At 41.0% G+C, this 22,504-nt stretch overlaps 1 protein-coding gene across 1 annotated transcript in view; it reads left to right on the forward strand.

The window, feature by feature from the left end:
- The window catches only part of cop1 (COP1 E3 ubiquitin ligase), a 61,477-nt gene that overhangs the window by 1,414 nt on the left and 37,559 nt on the right, over positions 1-22,504 (forward strand). Inside the window, exons 2-8 of the mRNA XM_078407500.1 lie at positions 3,052-3,111; positions 13,868-13,965; positions 16,995-17,059; positions 17,698-17,817; positions 18,387-18,455; positions 19,534-19,593; positions 22,351-22,463. Of these exons, the coding sequence (XP_078263626.1) occupies positions 3,052-3,111; positions 13,868-13,965; positions 16,995-17,059; positions 17,698-17,817; positions 18,387-18,455; positions 19,534-19,593; positions 22,351-22,463 (585 nt within the window). The remainder of the gene's footprint in view (positions 1-3,051; positions 3,112-13,867; positions 13,966-16,994; positions 17,060-17,697; positions 17,818-18,386; positions 18,456-19,533; positions 19,594-22,350; positions 22,464-22,504) is intronic.

The following is a 22,504-nucleotide window of genomic DNA, read 5'->3' on the forward strand; positions in this document are numbered from 1 at the left end:
TTAGTGCTGCCATCTGTTTCATGTCCTGATAGTGAAAGAGTGACAGTACTAATTATTTAAGGCACTTTAACACTCAACAGAATGAAGGGCACCCTGGTCACTCCCTCTTCTCTCTCCTGTTGGGCAGAAGATACAAAAGCATGAAAGCAGGTACCATTACCAGATTTAGGAACAGCTTCTGTGCTGTCATCAGACACTTGAATGGACTTTTTATAAGCGATAGTTATAGTTCCAACTTCCCATTCTACCTCGTTGTGGCTATTGCATGTATTCTGCAACACTATATGCTGCACTGTTTATTTTCTCATTTGCAGTACCTGAAGTTCTCATTTATGGTATGATTTGCCTGGATAACATGCAAAACATTTTTTTTACTGCACACAGGACAATAATAAACCAATAACAATACTGTTGAGGTAATAGATTTTAACACAAACCACTTCCTCATAGCCAAGTAAAAGAGTCATACACCTCAGAAACGCCCTTTAGTATACAGTAAACCCCATGACCCTTCAGAGCATTGATGTACCAATGGAGCTTGGGGTGCAAGTGCATAGCTCTCTGAAAGTTGCAATGCAAGGGGATAGGGTGGAAAAGAAGGTGTATGGAATTCTTGCTTTTGTTGATTGAGGGATTGAGTATAAAAGCTGCCAAGTTATGTTGCAGTTGTATAAAACTTTGGATAGGCCACATTTGGAGTATTGTGTGCTGTTTTGGTCGACACATTGTGCAAAGGATGTGGAGGCTTTGATTAAGGTGCAGAAGAATTTCAACAGTATGTTGCATGTTTTCTCAGGAGATTTGGAGGGTGAGTGGCTACCTGATATAAGTTTATAAAATAAACGGCTTAGATAGGGTAGACAGTTAACATTTCTTTCCCAGTGTGGAATTGTCTAATATTACAGGACATAATTTTAAGATGAGAGTGGTAAAGTTTAAAGGAGAATTGTTAGTCACGTTTCTTTTTCATAGCGGTAGGTGCCTGGAATAAAATACTACTTTAAATGGCAACACTTAAGAAGCGTTTTACCAGACACGTGAATGGGACAGGGATGGAGGGATATAGGCAGACAGATTGGATTAGTTAGATTACCATCACGGTCATTGCAGACATTGTGGGCCAAATGGCCTGTTCCTGCGCTGCATGCTATGTTCTCGTCCACCATGTCCATGAAGATCAAGCACATTTCAATAATAATCTTACTTGATCTGTAGTCTTTTAGGTCTTGGTGATTCAAGTTTGTCCAGATATTTTTAAAGGTTGTGTTCAGATAGTTTACAGTCATGTTGACTGATTCTTGCTTTAGAATGGTCCTATGCTGAGACGACGAGCAGTAAAACTTTTTCCCATAACCTTGGAGTCATAAAGTCATATAGCCCAGTAGATTTAATGTTGATCCAAATGAGATAGTAGATTGTGAGCTGGACCTTTTCCTGAGAGCCCATTCTAATAGCAAGGGTCTCGACCAGAAACATCACCCATTCCTTCTCTCCAGCGATGCTGCCTGTCCCATTGAGTTACTCCAGCATTTTGTGACTACACTGTAATTTGTGATTTGTTCAGTACCTTGTAACAGTTATTTGTTTTCTTAGGGCGCGGTTGTGAATTAATGGGGAACAATGACTTTTACCTCAGCCATTTTGATGTTCTTGTATAATAATGGAATCGTACAGGTCAGGAATGGTCCCTTTCACGTCATCCCATCCATGCCAACTGTAATGCCTATCTACTATAATCCCACATACCCACATGAGGCAGAATATAAAAGGGTGCTTGAAAATCTGATTGAATGGTGCCTGAACAACAATCTTGCTCTCAACATCTGCAAGACCAATGAACTACTTTATGACTATAGAAGGGGAAAGCCAGGGATCCACGCACCTACCTTCATTGACGGATTGGTGATGTCAGCGAGAGAGTCAGCAACTTAAAGTTCCTGGGTGCTCATTTCTCTATAGATCTTTCCTGGGCCTAGCTGTTTGATACAACCATTTAAAAAAAAGCCCATCAAAGCTTTTACTTCCTTAGAAAATTGTGAAGATTGTTGAACATTGTTGAATATTCGCCCAAAATTCTACAGGTGTAGAGAATATTAATTGTTTGCATCACAGCCTGGTTTGACAACCCAAACATCCAGAAATGAAGGAGATTATAGAGAATGCTTAGCCTCAGCCCCGACCAGCACAGGTACTGACCTTTGTACCGTCAAAGGGATCTATAGGAGGTGTTGCCTCAAAAAGGTTGCCAATATCATCAAAGACCCAAATCATACAACCAGGATGTAGGTATGGGAATCTGAAAACCGTGACCACCAGGTTTAAGAATTGCTTCTTCCCAACAACCATTAGTCTCTTGAACACACTGCACTTACCTCAACTATGAGCTTCTATGCACTTTTGGTTGCACGCAGGACAAGGGTTTTTTTTGCACGAGTATTGTTATTAATTTATTAAATTTTTGTTTACTATCTGTTATCTACGTGACCTGTGTTTACAGGCCTATTCTGCTGCAAGTAAGAATTTTGCTGTTCCATTGTCAGTGTATATGACGATTAAAGACTCTCAACTCTTGAGCTATTTCTCAAAAAGTTCACTCGCTGGTACCTATGTCGAAGGTGACTTGCCCTTGTGTGTGCTGGTCATTATCACTTGCTAGTTTGCTCATGTTGTAGGTTACTGTGCTAGTATACAATAGGAAGCTGGTAAGGAGGCACCCTGGTATGATTTGCCATGTCGTTTGGTTTTCAGTTTCTGCTCATATGCTAGTCATTCAGTGTTGCATTTAGATTTAGGAATCAGAGATTTTTTCCATGTGAGCTTGCACTGTTAATAGTGGAGAGTGACCATTCGTGCTGTGTTGAGAAGCTTGACAATGACAAAATAACCAGCAATGATACTTGCCATTTCATCCCTTGCCTATATTTAGAGAATGGGTTGTACCACTAACCATTATTTGGGTCTCGCTACTCGTAGTGAATAATTACATAAACACTTAGCCCATGGCCCTGTTATGATAATGGATGTTAACAGATTCCATTTGGTCTTTTACAGCCCTATCTGTTTTGAGATGATTGAAGAGGCACACATGACAAAATGTGGTCACAGCTTTTGGTAAGTATTTATTCAAAACATGTTGTGGATAATTATCTTTTATCATTTTTTTAAAAAGGTCGATATAAAATGAAGTTAGGAAATAATGGAAACCCCCCCCCCCCCTCTAAATCTGCTGCAGTTGGAGTTAATAAACTCAAAGGAATTACAAAGAAGCTAAATAATTCTTTGCAGCTATTGAGATATCACGAGCGTGACTTTTATGGGTTTAACAGCAAATTTGCAGTTAATCGCCTCTGCAGGGGCCTGAATTTATTGTTGTTGCTGTCAAATGAAAAAAGGTCTGTTTGTTATGTAAAAGAAGTGTTCTATAAAAATGGGACTGAATTGTGCATGAACCAACTTTTGACGACACTTAACCTTTAGAAGCTGAACAATATTTTTACTGTGCACATTGTTGCTTAAATCTCTCTACATAAATCTAGCATTTCTAATTTACCACAATGATTTGAATGTAAAGGTCCATAGAAACATAGAACATAGGTGCAGGAGGAGGCCATTCGGCCCTTCGAGCCAGCACTGCCATTCATTGTGATCATGGCTGATCGTCCCCAATCAATACCCCGTGCCTGCCTTCTCCCCATATCCCTTGATTCCACTAGCCCCTATAGCTCTATCTAACTCTCTTAAATCCATCATGTGATTTGGCTTCCACTGCCCTCTGTGGCAGAGAATTCCACAAATTCACAACTCTCTGGGTGAAAAAGTTTTTTCTCACCTCACTTTTAAATGGCCTCTAAGACTGGTCCCTGGTTCTGGACTCGCCTAACATTGGGAACATTTTTCTTGCATCTAGCTTGTCCAGTCCTTTTATAATTTTATATGTTTCTATAAGATCCCCTCTCATCCTTCTAAACTCCAGTGAATACAAGCCCAGTCTTTTCAATCTTTCCTCATATGTCAGTCCCGCCATCCCAGGGACCAATCTCGTGAACCTACGCTGCACTGCCTCAATTACAAGGATGTCCTTCCTCAAATTAGGAGACCAAAACTGTACACAATACTCCAGATGTGGTCTTACCAGGGCCCTATACAACTGCAGAAGAACCTCTTTACTCCTATACTGAAATCCTCTTGTCATGAAGGCCAACATTCCATTAGCTTTCTTCACTGCCTGCTGTACTTGCACGCCAACTTTCAGTGACTGGTGTACAAGGACACCCAGGTCTCGCTGGACCTCCCCCTTACCTAACCTAACTCCATTGAGATAATAATCTGTTTCCTTGTTTCTGCCGCCAAAGTGGACAACCTCACATTTATCTATATTATTATACTGCATCTGCCACGCATCTGCCCACTCACTCAACCTGTCCAGGTCACCCTGCAACCTCCTAACATCCTCTTCACTGTTTACACTGCCACCCAGCTTTGTGTCATCCACAAACTTGCCAGTGTTGCTTCTAATTCCCTCTTCCAAATCATTAATATATATGGTAAACAGTTGTGGCCCCAACACCGAGCCTTGTGGCACTCCACTCGCCACTGCCTGCCATTCTGAAAAGGACCCGTTTACTCCTACTCTTTGCTTCCTGTCTGCCAACCAATTTTCTATCCATGTCAACACCCTACCCCCAATACCATGTGCTCTAATTTTAGTCACCAATCTCCCGTGCGGGACCTTATCAAAGGCTTTCTGAAAGTCTAGATACACTACATCCACTGTCTCCCCTTCATCCATTTTACTTGTCACATCCTCAAAAAATGCCAGAAGATTAGTCAAGCATGATTTCCCTTTCATAAATCCATGCTGACTTGGACTTATCCTTTTACTGCTATCCAAATGCACCGTTATTACCTCTTTAATAATTGACTCCAGCATCTTTCCCACCAACGAAGTCAGGCTAACTGGTCTGTAATTCCCCGTATTCTCTCGCGCTCCTTTCTTGAAAAGTAGGATAACATTAGCTATCCTCCAATCCACAGGAACTGATCCCGAATCTATTGAACATTGGAAAATGATCACCAATGCGTCCACTATTTCTAGAGCCACCTCCCTGAGGACCCTGGGATGCAGACCATCAGGCCCAGGGGATTTATCATCCTTCACTCCCATTAGTCTACCCAATACTATTTCTCGCCTAATGAAAATTTCTTTCAGTTCCTCTACTCCCCTAGATCCTCTGTCCTCCAGTACATCTGGGAGATTGTTTGTGTCTTCCTTAGTGAAGACAGATCTGAAGTACCTGTTCAACTCTTCTGCCATTTCCTTGTTACCCATAATAATTTCACCTGTGTCTGCCTTCAAGGGACCCACATTTGACTTTGCTACTCTTTTTCTCTTCACATATCTAAAGAAGCTTTTACTGTCCTTCTTTATAATCTTGGCTAGCTTCCCCTCGTACTTCATCTTTTCAGCCCTTATTGCCCGTTTTGTTACCTTCTATGAAAGTTTCCCAATCTTCTGGCTTCCGGCTACTCTTTGCTTAGTTATACATCTTTTCTTTTAGTTTTATTTCATCCCTAACTTCCCTTGTCAGCCACAGTTGCCTCCTACTCCCCTTAGAATCTTTCTTCCATTTTGGAATGAAATGATCCTGCGTCTTCCGGATTATGCCCAGAAATTCCTGCCATTGCTGTTCCACCGTCAATCCTGCCAGGATCCCTTTCCAGTCTACCTTGGCCAGCTCCTCTCTCATGCCTTCATTGTCCCCTTTGTTCAACTGCAACACTGACACTTCCGATTTAACCTTCTCCTTCTCAAATTGCAGATTAAAACTAATCATATTATGATCACTATCTCCAAGCGGTTCCTTTACCTCAAGTTCTCTTATCAAATCTGGTTCATTGGACAACACTAAATCCAGAATTGCCTTTTCTCTGGTAGGCTCCATTACAAGCTGCTCTAAGAATCCATCTTGGTGGCACTCTACAAACTCTCTTTCTTGGGGTCCAGAACCAATCTGATTTTCCCAGTCTACCTGCATATTGAAATCGCCCATCACTACAGTGGCATTACCTTTCTTACATGCCAGTTTTAACTCCTGCTGCATCTTACACCCTACATCCGGGCTACTATTTGGGGGTCTGTAGATAACACCAATTAGTGTCTTCTTGCCTTTACAATTCTTCAAGTCAATCCACAGTGACTTTACCTCGTCAGTCCCTATGTCTTCCCTCGCAAGGGATTGAATTTCATCCCTCACCAGCAGAGCTACCCCACCGCCTCTGCCCACCTGCCTGTCCTTTCTATAGGATGTATAACCCTGAATATTAAGTTCCCAGGCCCGATCCTCCTGCAGCCACGTCTCTGTAATCCCCACAATGTCATATCTACCAACCTCTAACTGAGCCTCAAAGCTTATCTACTTTACTTATACTTCGAGCATTCATATACAATTCTTTTAATTCCTTACTCATCTCACCCATCACATCGATCCCTATTACACTTGGCCATACTCTCCTATCCCTTTGTGAGCTTTCTTTCCTGTTAATTCTGGGGTCATTAACTATCCCTTTACTCTCTTTCCCTTTAACTCCATCCTTGACTATCCCATTTGACACCCCCCCCCCCCCCCCCCCCACCTTATTTAGTTTAAAACCACTCGTGAAACAGTGACAAACCTGCTTGCCAGAATGCTGGTCCTCCACCTGTTAAGGTGCAATCCATCCCTTTTGTACAATTCCCCCTTACCCCAAAACAGATCCCAGTGATCCAAGAATCTAAATCCCTGCCCCCTGCACCATTTCCTCAGCCACACATTCGGGTCCTGTATCTTCCTGCTCTCGCCAGCACAAGGAACTGGAAGCAAACCGGAGATAACTGGAAGCAAACCGGAGACATGTATCGCTGCATGCAGAATTTGCCCCTTTTGAACCAATTGAACATCAGGTCTAGAGATAAGCTTGTTGATAAGAAGGGATGATGTGCATAGACAATAATTCTATTTCTGGTCTTGCCAAAGGGAAGGAAACAGTTAGCAACTGGAGAACTCTTTCCATAAAATTAGCACATTCTTTTTGCTCAAGTTCCAGAAATTTATGGGAACTGATTGAAATGGAGTCCCAAGTATCAAATCACCTCCAGCACTTGGCTGAAGCTGCTCATTCAACTGTTTTATCAGTGACTTATCAAAAGGTTGGAAGTAGAGCTGCTTGCTGATAATTAAATGATATTCAACTCTATTTGAAATTGTTCAGAAAATAAAGCAGTGTATACCTGTGTGCAACAAGATTTAGGCAGTGTAGCAAGATTTGGGCAATAAGTGACAAGTAGAATTAACATCACATGAGAGATTCTAACCATCTGTCTTTGACATTCAGTAGCATGACGACCTGAGTTCTTCATTAATATTGTAGGAGTCGCTGTTGACCAGAATCTCAGCTGGATTATCCACATAAATACCATGGCAAAAAGAGCAAGTCAGAGGCTGTCCTATGGTGATTCACTCCCCACCCGATTGCCTAAAACTTTCCATGAGTCAGGAGTTTAATGGAATATTCATCACTTCCTTAGTTGGGTGTAGCACAAACAATGCTTATTATTGCTACCATCACATTCAAGCAGCCCTTTTGAATGTCACCCCATTATTCTGAACATCCATTCCCTACACTAGCACTAATTGCTTTTGTGTGTATTATCTGCAAAATGCACTGCAGTTACTCACAGTATTTTCCAAGTCCACGGCCTCTATTAGGCATGGATGGCAAGCTTAGGGATACGCCACCATCTGCAGATTTGCATCCAATTTATATACCATTCAAAACTAGAGAAGTATCATCATTTCTTCTTTATCTCTGTGTAAATCTTGGAAATCGCTATTCAATAGCACTATGGAAGCATCTTCACCAGATGTAACTGTAGTGATTCAAGTGTGGAACTCACCACCACCTTCTCAAGGACTATTAGGGATGAACAATAAATGGTGGTCTTCTCATCAAAGCTTTAAAATCTAACATTTTGGTGGGTGTTTCTTATTAAAGGAGCGAAGAAACGCGAGAACAAGTGTGTTTAATAATTATATGCTACTGTTCTCTACAAGAGCAGCAATTTCAACTGCTTTTTCATTCTATCTCATGCCAATCCAATTTGGCATGCTCTCGGAATCGAAGTGGACCCCACAAGCGAATAATCCACCATTATCTCTCTTCCCACTTCCTCAATATTTTTGTTCACTTATGACCAAATCTCTTTACGTCCATATTGTGGCTAATTGCATCAACGGTTCTGACATAAACCTAGATAATGTTTGAAAATGGCTTCCCTTTAAAAGAAACTTGCGTCTTTTGTATATCCCATTACTTTCCCTACCACATTGTCCTGGTTGTGATGAGACTCGTAGCAATCAATTATATAGCGTTTTCTTCCCCAACTCTTATGACACTTCCTCCTTTGACATTGTTCCAGTCTGCTCCTCATTTAAAATTCAAGTTATTAAACACCTACTAAAGTATCATAATTTTCTCATTGAGATGCTTTCACTGGTCTCTGCAGCAGGTAACTTCTCATTTTTAGTAATAGAAAATCTTATCTCAGTTCATTTTGCCATCTTTTGGGAGGTCATGTTGCAGTTGTATAAGATGTTGGTGAGGCGGTATTTAGAATATTGTTCAGTTCTAGGCACTATGTAATAGGAGAGATGTTGTCAAGCTGGAGAGGGTACAGAGAAGATTTACAAGGATGTTGCCAGCACTAGAGGGTCTGAGCTATAGGAGAGGTTAAGCAGGCTGGGACTGTATTTCTTGGAGCGCAGGAGGATGAGGGGTGATCTTATAGAGGTGTAGTGAGAAATCATGAGAGGAATAGATTGGGTAGATGCACAGTCTCTTGCCCAGAGTAGGTGAATCGAGGACCAGGGGACATAGGTTCAAGGTGAAGAGGAAAAGATTTAATAGGAATCTGAGGGCTAACTTTTTCACACAAAGGGTGGTGGGTGTATGGAACAAGCTGCCAGAGGAGGTAGTTGAGGCAGTGACTATTGCAACATTTAAGAAACAGACATGTACATGGATAGAACCGGTTTGGAGGGATATGGGCCAAACGCAGCCAGGCAGGGCTAGCGTAGCTGGGACATGTTGGCCGGTGTGGGCAAGTTGAGCCAAAGGACCTGTTTTTACGCTGTATCATTATGACTCTATTTTCCGTTTTATGCTCTCGGCTCCCTCAAACCATATTCTTGGCTGTTTACTGGATATTTGTGTTCTTATTACATCTGTCACAGACATTGATTCCACTGATCACTGCCTTGCATTGGTCTCAACCAAAACTTTGCTTCATCTCAATGTTCCTTCTGTATGTATCTCTGAAAATATTCTCTATTCTCTCACAGCTGCATTTGAGAAAAAGGGAACTGCCAACTTTTTTGCCTTTGCGACCCTAATTTCTAGTGCTTTTTTTGTATTCCCTTGACCTTTTTAAGATCATTACAGTCTCATCTTGAAATTTCTCTATCAAGGCCCTTACCCACAATTTCCTTGCATCTGACAAAGTACACAAGCTTGACCTCTAAAGATAGACGAGTGGTTCAGCCATTCAGTGCCCAATCTGAGTATTTATTACTAGTCTACCAGAACTGATCATTATTGTGGGAATATCCTGGAGTGCAAGGGTAACTCCTAGGCTGCTTTACTCTTATGTAGATAATCTTCTAAAAACCCTTATGTGATGAACTCAAGGATCACACTGTCAAAAGGATTACTATCTTCGATGTTTCCCCTTCTCATTAGTCCAATCTTCTGGTTTCCTCCTTGTCCTAGTCCAGAATTTGTTGGCTTCTCTTAAATAAAGAAAGCCCATCAATGTCTTACTTCATTAGTTGATTGAAGAGATTCAGTATGTTACTGAATACTCTCTTGAACTTCTGCAGGTATATGGTAGAGGCAATATTAACTGGGTGCATCACTGCCAGGTTTAGCAACCTGAAAGCTTGGAATGAAGGAGATTACAAAAAGTGGTGAACACTGCCCAATCCATTACGGGTACTGACCTCCCTACCATTGGGGATCTACAGGGGATGTTGCCTCAAAAAGGCAACCAGCACCATCAAGGACCCACATCACCTTAGCCACACTCTCATTTTACTCTTGTCATCCGGAAGAGGGTATAGGAGCTTGAAAACTATGACATCTAGATTCTGAAATAATTTCTTCCCAACAACCATCAGGTTATTGAATGCTAGGCTCATCAATCAAGTCCCCCCATGGCTTCACATCCACACCCTACTACTACATAATCTCTCCCAGTGCTACAGCCCTCATGTTGTGTCTTCTAATTCTGATCTTTTTAATATTCTGTGGTATGCTTATCCATTGGCAGTTGTGCCAACTGCCAAGACAGAATTTACCCCAAAACCATTCAATCTCAGCGTCTCTTCCTATTTTCCCTTAAGATGCTCCTTAAAACCTGATCTGTTGATTTTTTTTATTTGCAACCCAATATATGTTGTGACTGGTGGCCACGTTTTACTCGCTAAGTATTTCCAGGATTTTCTGTTTTTTATTTTTAATTACCAGCATTTGTGGTTTTCTTGATATTCGTTTATTTGCAAGCCACCCAATGAAGTGCTTTGAAACACTTAACTTTGAACATGCTCTTTTTAATACAGTGTTTTGTCATTGGAGAGAGGTAAAACAATAGGTTGAATGTTTTTTTTAAATTTACCTTTCATGATACCGGCATCTCTGGTAAGGCTGGTATTGCCAATTGGCCGTGAGGAAATGGAGGTGAGCCACTCTTGTGCTCTCCTTCAATCCTGCTGAAGTTGTTCTGTTGGGTAGAGTTCCAGAATATTCTGTATTTTCCACAACATAAAGTTGTGGGGGGGGGGGGGGGGGGGAGGGGAGAGAGAGGGTATTAAGCCCATAGAGTTCTGTTGGCATTAATCTGACTCTCTCGCATGCTTCTTGATTTCCCCTGATGTGCCTGCCACACACCTAAACTAGAAATTTACTAAAGTAGTCCGTTAGAGTTTCTTTGGCATGTGAGATGAAACCAGACAGAGCACCTGGGGGGCAACCTGTGGCCACGGAGAAAACCATGCAAATACCACAGCACCTGACAGCCCCTGAGGTCAGGATTGAACCAGGAGCCCTGGATCTGTGAGGCAGCATTGCTAACTATTGCACTATACAGAAGGAGTGTAAGTGCACTGTATTTTATTGTTACTGCATGGGGCAGTCACTGTTTACTGGAGGCGGATAGCATGAATGTTTCCATAGGGGGAGGGAGTGGGGGGGGTGCTCAATCAAGCAGTTGTTTTCTCCTATATTGGGGCTTCAGGGCTTCTGTGTTAAATGGTTAATGCACTGGAGGCTAATCATACATAGGAATAGAAGGTGGTGAGGGGTCAAACAAGGATTAAGCTGAGAGACTACTGTTCATCATTTGGGCTATTATAATTATTTGAATTATAGTAACAATTTAATGAATGATTTAGATTTGAATGCAAAATAATTTCTAACTTCATAAATTACATACAGTCAGTCATACACCATGAAAATGGGCCCACTTTGTTCATGCCAACCATCTAGGGTTTTACCAATCCCAATCCTTGATCCATAGTCTTCTATGCCTTGATGATATGTGCCCATCTAGATTCTACTTAAGTGTTGTGTGAGTATCTGCCTCTTCCACCAACTTGGATAATGCATTCCAGATTCTAGCTATTCTATGGATGAAAACGTTCCCCCTTGACCTCATCTGCTTAGATGAAAACACACCCACCCTATCCAGTGTTTTCTTATACCTGAAACTCTTCAGTACAGACAACATCCTGGTGAATCTCCCTTGCATCCTCTCAAGTATAACCACATCCTTCCTATAGTGTGTCAACTTGAATGGTACTCCAGCTATGACCTTGCTAATTTTAGTTTAGTTTAGAGATACAGCACAGAAACAGGCCCTTTGGCCCACCGAGTCCACATCAACCAGTGATCCCTGCACATTAACGCTATCCTACACACATTAGGGACAATTTACACCAAGCCAATTAACCAACAAACCTGTAAGTCTTTGGAGTGTGGGAGGAAACAGAAGATCTCGGAGAAAACTCGCGCAGGTCACAGGGAGAACGTACAAAGTCTGTACAGACAGCACCCATAGTCGGGATCGAACCCGGGTCTCCGGCGCTGCAAGTGCTGTAAGGCAGCTACTCTACCACCGTGCCACCCCAGTGCTACCCACATCTCTTTATTCTTTTTATTCTTTGTCTTACTACATTGCAGCATTTTACAACATGCAGCATAACCTCTCTGCTCTTGTATTCTTTGCCGCAGCTAATGAAAACAAATATCCACAATATCTTAACACCTGCATTGCCATCTTGTATGTTAAGGTTTTTCAGCCCCTCAATACTCCCCAAGACCCAGTCATTCATGATGTATGTCCAACCCTTATTAGTCCTCCCAAAATGCATTATTTCAGTTATCAGAGTTAGATTCCATCTGCCATTGCTCTGCTCATTTTATCAACTGGTCATTATGATCCCACAGCCCACGTGTCCTCACTTTCAAAAACACCCTCTATTTTTCTTGTCAGCTGCAACTTACAGATTATGCCTCTTATTTTGTATTGAAATTATGAATGTATATAACCAACATATTTTGTTACTGCTCTGAAAAGTTTAATCAGATTGCTCAAATAGGATCTCCCTCTCAAAACAATTCTGATTTAGCCCTGTGTTTCCAAGTGTACTAATCCTATGCCTCGGGGTTTTTACCAATAACTTCCCTACCTCTGATGTTAGACTCGCATTTCTGCCATTCCTGTACCTGGCTTATCCCTGCTGCTCTTTTTAGATGATGGAACCACATTTGCTGTCCTCTAGTCATTGATAATTCACTTGCAGGTAGTGATGATTTAAAAATCTTTTTCGGGGCCTATTTTGCCTTTGTCTCTTTCCTTGCCTTCCATAGCTCCATAGCTACCTGGGATACATTTCATCGGACTCTGGGGATTTGTCCACCTTTATTCAATTCCTCCTTTATAACGATAGTAAGTACCAGAATTTCAATCCCCTCTCCTGGAATTATCCATGCAAAAATGCTCTTCTCCTTAGCGAATATAGATGGAAGTGTTTCTTTAAGACCTGACATGTATTCGCTGCCTTCACACACAAATTTTAGTTCCTAGAGAATCCTACTTTTCCTGGTTCCCCTTCAGATATTTTTTAATTGCTTTGGCATTTTCCTTAATCTTGCCTGCCAGGGTAATTTCGATCCTCTCTTTGCCATGCTAATTTTCTTAAGTGCTAATTCCTCTGCTTTTTATGTTCCTGAATGACCTGATTTTAGTTCCCTAAACTTGCCACATGTTTCCTTTTGCCCAGACTCCTAGTCATTTCGAGTTCCTTGGATTTTGCACCTTTCACCCTTGTCAGAACATATTTTTCCCGGAGCTCTCATTACTTTACTTTTTAATAAAACTGCTTGTCCAATGCAGATCTGTCTGCCCCTAACCTACATTTTCCGGGTCTTGCCTTGCAATGGATTTTAGGTTCTCTTTCTGGACCATCCATGTCCCTCTCCTTACCCACCTTGAAGTTTAGGGTTATGTTCACTATGCCCAAAACTACTCCCCCTGTGATACTTCAATCGCTTACCCAACTACATTTCTTAAATTAGGTCCAGTACTGTCCCTTCTATAGTAGAACTATCTAGGTCCTGTTTGGAGGCATAGTCAGATTAGACGATGTGCTTAATAACTGAAAAAAAGCACTTCAGTGAATGTTTAATAATAAATGGAGTAAGATGAAATACTCAGACAATATGTTTATTTAGGTCAAGGATTCATATTCTAACTTGCTGCTTGGTCTTTCCACAGCTATAAATGTATTCGACAGAGCCTTGAAGTCAGTAACCGGTGCCCGAAGTGTAACTATGTGATTGATAATATTGATCAGCTGTACCCTAACTTTCTAGGTAAGTCCCCAGTTGTAAGATCAAATTGGTGGAGTATCAGTGAAGCTGATCCTTCTGGTCAATAAAATGATATTTGTTTATCATCCAAGCACAGTATACAGGGAATGCAGACACTCCTTGATTTACGTAAGGGTTGTGTTCCTTGCGTTAGTCAGATTTACGCAAGTGGGAATCACTTTAAAACTAGGTAGAGCCAAAGAACTGTAGATGCCGACTAATACACAAAAAGACTGAATCTGTCTAAAGAAGGGTCCCAATCCAAAAGGTCACTTATCCATGTTCTCCAGAGATGTCTGACCTACTGAGTTACTCCTGCAGTTTGTGTCGTTTCACCTAAAAACTAGGCACCAATGGCACTGGTCTGCACCAGTGATGCATTCCTCACCCACCAGCTGCTGCACCATCGGGCAGATGTGGCTGTTTTTACGAGGAGTTGCTCACTACCGCTTCCCTTGTTCCCTGTCGCCTTCCCAGTGTTGCCTTCCCAGTGTCGCAATGACAATGGCCGAAACTGGAAGAGCAGCAAGCCTGGGCGACGCTTTTATATCTATGAATTGGGCGGGAGCCCCTCGCCATCCTCCCGTTTGCAATTATGTAAACAATTCACAATAGATGGTCCTGTTTCCTGAATGATTCAGGAAACGGGACCACCTATTGTAAATTATTTACGTAATTGCGAGTTTACATAAGTCAGGGAGTGCCTGTACTGCAGGTACCAGGCATCTTGGAAAGATTTAGCCAACATGAGCTGGCTGCAAGGATTCTTCATCAAATTGATTCTGAATAATTGTAGAAGCCAAGGTATAATGCAATTCAAAATCTGGGATAAATTTGCCAATCCTGAATTTATATCAGTATGATCGTTTATTCTGATAATTCTAAAGAACACAAAGTCTGCTGGAGTCTCCTCCAATCTTTCCTCCTCTAAAGTTATCAATTTATTCCTTTCTTTATGATTATCCAGACTCTCTTTAAATGCATCCACGTATTTGCTTCAACAACTTATGGTAATGAGTTCCACATTTCCACCACTCATTGAAAATAAATTTCCTCTGAATTCTATCTTGGATTTCAAAAGGTTGAGCAAATATTGAACTGTAACCTTAACATAAAGTTCTATGAAATACTAATAATCTTCAGTTTGATCTATGCTAAGTTGTTCCACTTGACCTAGGAATTCTTGATCACCAGAGGAAGCTTCAGTCTGCATTCAATTTACATTGCACATTTTAGTCATAGAAATGGTATAATTGAGGATGTCATTTGACCCACTGTGAACAAGAGCTGCCCAATCAGACCTGCACCTTCCAGCACTGAATCCATTAGTCCTGCAGTCCATGGCTCCTCAAATATACATTCAGGTTCTGTTTAAATATGGAGCAAGAAATACAATGCTGGAAGAACTCAGTGAGTCAAGCAAGTTGTATGGAGGCAGAGGAATGGTCAACATTTCAGGTTGAGACCCCCCATCAGGACTGAGAGTATAGAGAGGATATAGCCAATTTAAGTGGTGAGGGAGAAAGAGGCTGGTAAGGAATCGATGAAAGAGCACATGGGAGAGAGAGAGAGAGATTAATCACATGTGTGGGGAAAGGGAATGGTGGAACCAGATGAGAGAGGGATGATGAACAGAGAGCCTGGTGGGAAGGTAGGAAAGGTAAATAAAGGGAGAAGAAACCCTGATATACAGATGTGTGGGTGATGGGCAGATGCTGTTTAAATATGATGGTGTTTCTATCTCCACAATGTATTCAGGCAGTGAGTTCCATTCCCTACCATCTCAGGGAAACTTGCCTCATCTGCTCTCTAATCTTTCTTCCAATTAATTTAAATCCATATTTCCTGCTCTGCTGAGGGGTATATGTTATATATGTTTAAATACAACTATATATTTGTTATATATAAATAAATATATTGTTTATTGTTGTTTGAAATATGAAATAAAAACTGAAAATGCTGGAAGCACTTAGCACGTCAGGCAGCATCTATGAAAAAGAAGTTGGACTTAATGTTTTGGGTCAGAGACACATTTTCAAAACTCTTCCTTCCAGTTAATTCTATCTTAGCCCCTTATAAAATATTCAGCGTCATTTCAAAGGAAAACAGTTATATCTTCTCCAATCTTTCGTCATAGTTACAGGTTTACAGTTCTGGCAACATGCTTTTAAGTCTTTGCATAGGCTTTTTAGCATCTTTTCCATAAGGGGGTGGCCAGAAGGGTAGTTGCATTCATGCATGGCCTTGAACTAATGTAATATATACTTCTAGTATAACCTCCCTGCTGTCAAATTTTATTTAATTACTAATAAAAGATGGCATCTAGACTCATTTGTCAGTCCGAATACCTTTGCTCAAATTAAGTTTCTTGGGTAATCAGCTTGTTCTGAGAGAAGGGGATAACTGAGGTTGCAATAGAGAGAGGAAGCCTAAATTAATATAATTGAGGTATAAGCATCCTGAGATTTAGACGCAGCCGACTATTATCAGGCATTTACAAAGGATTTTTGTCTGGTGTTAAAGATTGCAGCCAGGCTTTTCAGGAGTGAAATTACAAAATTGCTCTGCACGATAAGAATGGTGATATTTGGCGAACTCTTTCACAAACTAAAATCGACACTAGATCAGTGATTATTTATTTAATAGTGATTTTTGTTAATCAATGAATTTGGGGCAAAAGTGGTGTCAAACAGCCAAATTCTCATGGAATGGCAGAACAGGATGGAGGTGCTAAATGGGCTTCTCTTGTTTCTATGTTCGTATTGTGATACTGTGGAAAGGCAGGAGAAGTGAGTAACGCCAAGGGATGTTTTCTTCTTTCCTGGTGGATATGTATACTGGCGTACTGAAAAGTATGGAGCACAGAATTCCTGAATCATGTGAGGAGCTGTGTTACATTGCTGAAAACTATAAAACACCATTAAGCTGTCCATTGTCCAGCTCGCCAATTGTAAGGTGAAGTTAGAGCAATTAATTTTCTTTGTTAATAATATTTAATTACTGCTTGGGTAATTATTTCCCTCCACTTATAGTTAATGAACTAATCCTGAAACAGAAGCAAAGGTTTGAAGAAAAGCGATTAAAACTGGAACACCCAGTAAGTACTGATGGATATTACAACTCATGCCTGAGCTGTGCCGAGTGTGCTGTGAATTGTCTAGTGTAACCTTATGTAATGAATACTAAGATGCAACATTAACATTTCATGACGAAGGGTAGAGCAGGTATAGATTGATTGGGTAGCAGAATTGTTTGAAAGATGTCTACAAAAACTAAAATCAGAGTGGATAAATCAAAGGATGTTAATTACTCTGATTCCCAGATATTGAGAAGTGGTATTCCCACTAATCTTGTGAAAGGAATTGCTGTTTACCAGGAATCCTAGCTAGGAAAATGATGGGACGTACTCAAGTGGTGGAGACATTTCTAGATTGCAATGGCATGCACTGGGAGGATGAGATAGGGTGATAATGCTGCACTCTGTTATATGCTGGAGTAGGAAGTGAGATGAGCAGGAATTGTAAGGAGCACTGAGTCAGAGCACAATTAGAAGACACTGGGGATGGGGTGCTGGAATAACAAAACAATGATATGGGGTGGTGCAACAGCGGCGTGCACATGCTTAGGTGGGACAGGTGAGGGGTGGTTATGTGGCTGATGGGAAAACAATTGGGTTCTAAATGCAGACTGCAGAAAGAATATTGATTTATTTTTGTTACCTGTTTTCCTTTTTAGAATGGTCACAGGTGGCAGGCGATACAAGATGTTTTAATCACAGACCAGGACAATTTGGATCTTGCTAATGTGAACCTCATGCTGGAGCTTATAATACAGAAGAAACAGCAGCTGGAAGCTGTGAGTATTCTACGTTCTGCCTAAAGATTACACGATTGAGAGTTGGTTGATGATGATGGTGGCAGGGGAGGGAGGAGAGGGACCATGGCAAGCGTTGATAGCAAAAAGAGGGGTGGATATAAAGCTGATGGTTTTGAGATGATTTGGGCTTAATGGTCTCTCTTCAGTCCGTTACGGGCACAGTCAAATTCATTTGCAGTAACATTTTGTCATGTTTAATTTTAGTTTTCTCTATACCCCCTCATCCTAATATTGTGACATATAGTTAATGTTTGTGTGTAAGGAAAAACTCAACTTTTACAGCTATGCTTCTAATCTAATCCATCCCCTAACTTTCAATATTATTAATGATGTGATCAGGCAGCGCAGTCTGCAGAGGCTTTTTGATCTACTAATGTTGCACTTTCAGTGACTTTCAGAAGCCTTTCAGTGACCAGTCAGCATTATAATCTGTCTCTCGGCTCATACAGGACCAAGATTATCTGTGAGGCAGTAAATTTACCCGGTGTGGGACGAATAAAGGAATATATTATTTTACCTTTATAATCATTACCACCTTTTTTGCACAGGAGTCACAGGCAGCTCAGCTGCATATCCTCATGGAGTTTCTTCAGGAGGCAAAAAGGAATAAGAAGGAGGTTAGTTTGCTTTTTATTTTGTTGCATATTTTCCCATTAACTTTCCTGGTTGAAAGTCACATTGTGTTAAAATCTGGAAACTGTTATTGCTGTATATAACACCTATTTTTTTTAGTGGGAAAGACTCAGCCTTGAAATGCAACTCGAATCCCACACCAACGGTGCTTCATTGCCTTTCCTGAAATTAACATGGGGAGGGGGTGTTGTACTACTGACCAGGGAAACCATTATGGCAGTACTCAAGATGGAGGGACTGTATGGGTAGAATTTAAGAAAAAGGGATGGTCTCTTCAATGGGGCTATAATATAGGTCTCCCAGTAGTCAGCAAAAATTAGAAGAACAGATATGTAGGCAATTTTCCAAAGTATAAAATGCATCAGGGTTGTAGTAATGAGGGGATTTTAATTTTCAAATAGTGACTGGATTGCCTTAATGTAAAAAGCTTGGATAAGGAAGAATTTGTAACATACATCCAAGAGGGGTTTCAGAAGCAGTATGTAGGGCGTTCCACTGGACAAGGGCCTGTACCTGATGTGGAAATTAGAGAGTTGAGGAAGGGACACACTGATATTATGAGTATTTTTGTAGGAAGGAACTGCAGATGCTGGTTTAAACCAAAGATAGACACAAAATGCTGGAGTAACTCAGCGGGACAGGCAGCATCTCTGGATAGAAGGAATGGATGACGTTTCGGGTCGAGAACCTTCTTCAACAGTATGTCAGTATTGGGAAGAAGGAAGTGCTGGAAAAATTAGTCCTGGCCAATATTTTTTTTGAACACTTTGGGCTTTGTAGGTTCTTGTTGTACTTTGTAGGTTCTTGATGCATTTGCAGGTACTTTGGCTCTAATGTGCTTTAAGGTATGCTAAAATCAGGAAAGGTTTTGTAAAAGCGCTATTTTCAATTCAGGGTGTGACCACATGAGAAAAGTGCCGCTGTAGGGTATAGAAGGGATTGCAGCTTGTATGGGGGAAGACTTCCCCTCTTATTAGGTGGTGTGGGTTGGATTGGATTTATGACAGAATTTGTATCCTCTGAGTTTTCTGGTAAAGTTAACTCTCAGATTTCCCTTCACAGCAAATGGAACAGTTACAGAAGGAGCTGAATGTTCTTGAGGAGGACATCAAACGAGTAGAGGTTTGTAAAATTATATTATTTACAATATTGTTTCACCTCTGTTAAGTTTATTTTTGCCAATTTTTTTAACAGGGAAATTTAGCCGTGCTTCTGAAGCTCCAGAAGAGATGATCTGAAAACTAAACTTATAGTTCTCCAGCAATTGGCCAATAAACCCAGATGTTAGGTATTGTGTTTGGTATAAATCCAGGTATTGCACTGCTGTGTTTGCCTCGAGGTCCAGCAGTTGCCCAAGCGTGGCAGTCTGTGGACTGCTCTTAATTATGCTTGCAATTGAAGTCAGCTGGGATGTTCATACTCAAGATTTGAAGCTTATGTGGCAAATGACATCACTGCAGGTCATCATGATAATAAGAATGACATCACATTTTTCTGGTGGTGGTCACCCCATGGTTTTGAATGTTTAGGTAGAGAATGGATGGTTGGCTGCTGGATGAACAAAGAGGACCAGGGCAAGTAGCACACTGTGCAATTCATTGGTGTGGATTTGGCACTGGCTGTACTTCACATAGTGGGAATTCAATTTTACAGTGATTGATGATTTGGTGGTTATGGGGCAAACTGATATTTCTGAAAATGAAGAACTAATTCTAGGATGGTGTGTTATCTTCTTGGTTTGAGCCACTGTATAATGTTCTGAATGCATTGTTGACAATAGTGTGTCCTAATGTGTGTCCTGAGGGCATGAATTCTTTTGTATCTTCGTTAGCTACAGGCAAGGTTCTCAGAGACTGCAGGACAGCAAATGTTACTTTATTTAAGAAGGGCAGCAGAGGTAAATGAGGTACCTTCAGGCCAATGAGCCTTATGTCAGTGGTAAGGAAATTATTCAAGAAAATTGTAGAAGAGATGGTTTATGTACATTTGGAATGGCTGAGGCTGATTTGAGATAGGCTTTGTGTAAGGGTAATACTGTTTCATAGTCTGATACATTTTTTGAAGGGGTAACTAAGAAGATTGATGATGTTGCAGTGGTAGATGCTTGTTGACTTCACAATGGCAGGCTCATTGAGAAGGTTAAGGCCCAAGGGATCCAAAGCGAGCCGACGAAATTGGATCCAATGTGTAGGAAGGAACTGCAGATGCTGGTTTACACTGAAGATAGACACAAGCTGGAGTAAGTCTGCGGGACAGGCAGCATCTCTGTAGAAAAGGATTAGGTATCGTTTCGGGTCAAGACCCTTCTTCAGACAGAGAGTGAGGCACAGCAAACTTATTAACCCTTTCTTGCACATGCTCATCCAAATAGTTGATGCAGATGACAAATAACAACTGGTCCAGTAAATACCAAAAAGCCATGCTGGAGTAACTCAGTGGATCAGGCAATATCTCCAGCATCTTTCAGAGATACTGCCTGACCTGCTGAGTTACTCCATCCAGCACATATATATTTTTTGCTACAAGGAATTTTCCCTGGAGCATCAGATATTGAAAAGAGACATATAAGAAGTATATCGTTATGAGAGGAAATAGATAACGTAAATCGTCACAATTCTTTTCTCATGATTAAATTGTAAAAGACTAGAGGGCATGATGTCAGGGGAAATGTTTAATAGAGATGTGTGGGGCAATTTCCTTTGTGATGGGTGCCTGCCAGGGGTGATGGTGGTACAGATATGGTGGTGGCGTTTAAGAGGCTTTTAGATAGGCTCATTGATGTGCAGGGAATGGAGAGATATAAATCACAATCAGGTAGAGGAGATTAATTTAACTTGCCATCATGTTTGGCATAGACATTGTGGGCTGAAAGGCCTGTGCTGTTTTGTTCTGTTCTGTGTGTGCTGAATCTGAGACATTTTCTCCTCCCTACTTTCCTTTATTGTAGATAATTATCATTGAAATATAGTCACTGGTAAAAGTAGAAGCCAATAGCTACAGTCTTCATCCCTCCCTTTTCTTTTGAAGAAGTGTATGACATTTGCAATCCTTTGGGTGTATTTGCGCAATAATTAAGTTACTTGATTTCTATCCGAGAATCTGATGGCAGCTGCTGACTCCCTGGTAGTAACTTGATGTCCACAAAATGAGCTTGGCCATTAAATTCCGTCGGAAGTGGCACAAATGGATTTTGAAGTCAGAGTTGTACTGCTAAGAAACAGGCCCTTCCACCTACCTATGTCGACAATCATGCCTGTCTATACTAACCCAACTTGCCAACATTAATTCCACATCTCTCGATGTTCTGCTTCTTCCTGTCCGGATGCCACTAAAATGTTGCTACTGTTCCTGCCTCTATCACCTCCTCTGGAAACTCATTCCTGATAACAAGGATTCTTTGTGTGAGAAATTTACTCCTCGAATCCCATTTAAACCTCGCTCTCACCTTAAAGCTATACCCTCTAGTTTAGACACTGCTTCATTTGGGGGTGGATATGTGGGCATTGGAGACAAATAGGTTCGGCCAATAAATGTTCGCCTTACTAATGAAGTCCACAATGATTATAATTCACCTGGAGAGTTAAACTAACTCATTGAAACAACATCTGTTTTACATCAGCACTTAAGCATTTGAGTTTTCCTGACCTTCAAATATAACCAGACTAAACTTTGTTCCTTTTGGATGATCTTGCCTAAAGACAGCATAAGAAATAGATGTTTGAAAGCCTCAAAGGACAACCTATGCTATTATTATTTTTGGTCATTGAAGGATTTTGAGGTATTGCATGGAGGAAGAAAGATGGGGGGAGGTGAGCAGGTGGGAGCAATACTATCAACCATAATGAGAATGATACACACTAATCCAAGGATTTCTTTCAGGGGCTGATATTTAATGAGCCAACCGGTCTGTATTCTCCTATGAGTGAATTGACTCGTGTGCCAAACCTGGATAGCACAGTTCCGCAGTTTGAAGCACCATCCCCGTCACACAGGTATTTGTCACCTTTTTTCAGTTTGTGTTTATAAGTAATTT

This window comes from Rhinoraja longicauda, chromosome 11, assembly GCF_053455715.1.
Source record: "Rhinoraja longicauda isolate Sanriku21f chromosome 11, sRhiLon1.1, whole genome shotgun sequence".
NCBI classification, from domain to species: domain Eukaryota; kingdom Metazoa; phylum Chordata; class Chondrichthyes; order Rajiformes; family Arhynchobatidae; genus Rhinoraja; species Rhinoraja longicauda.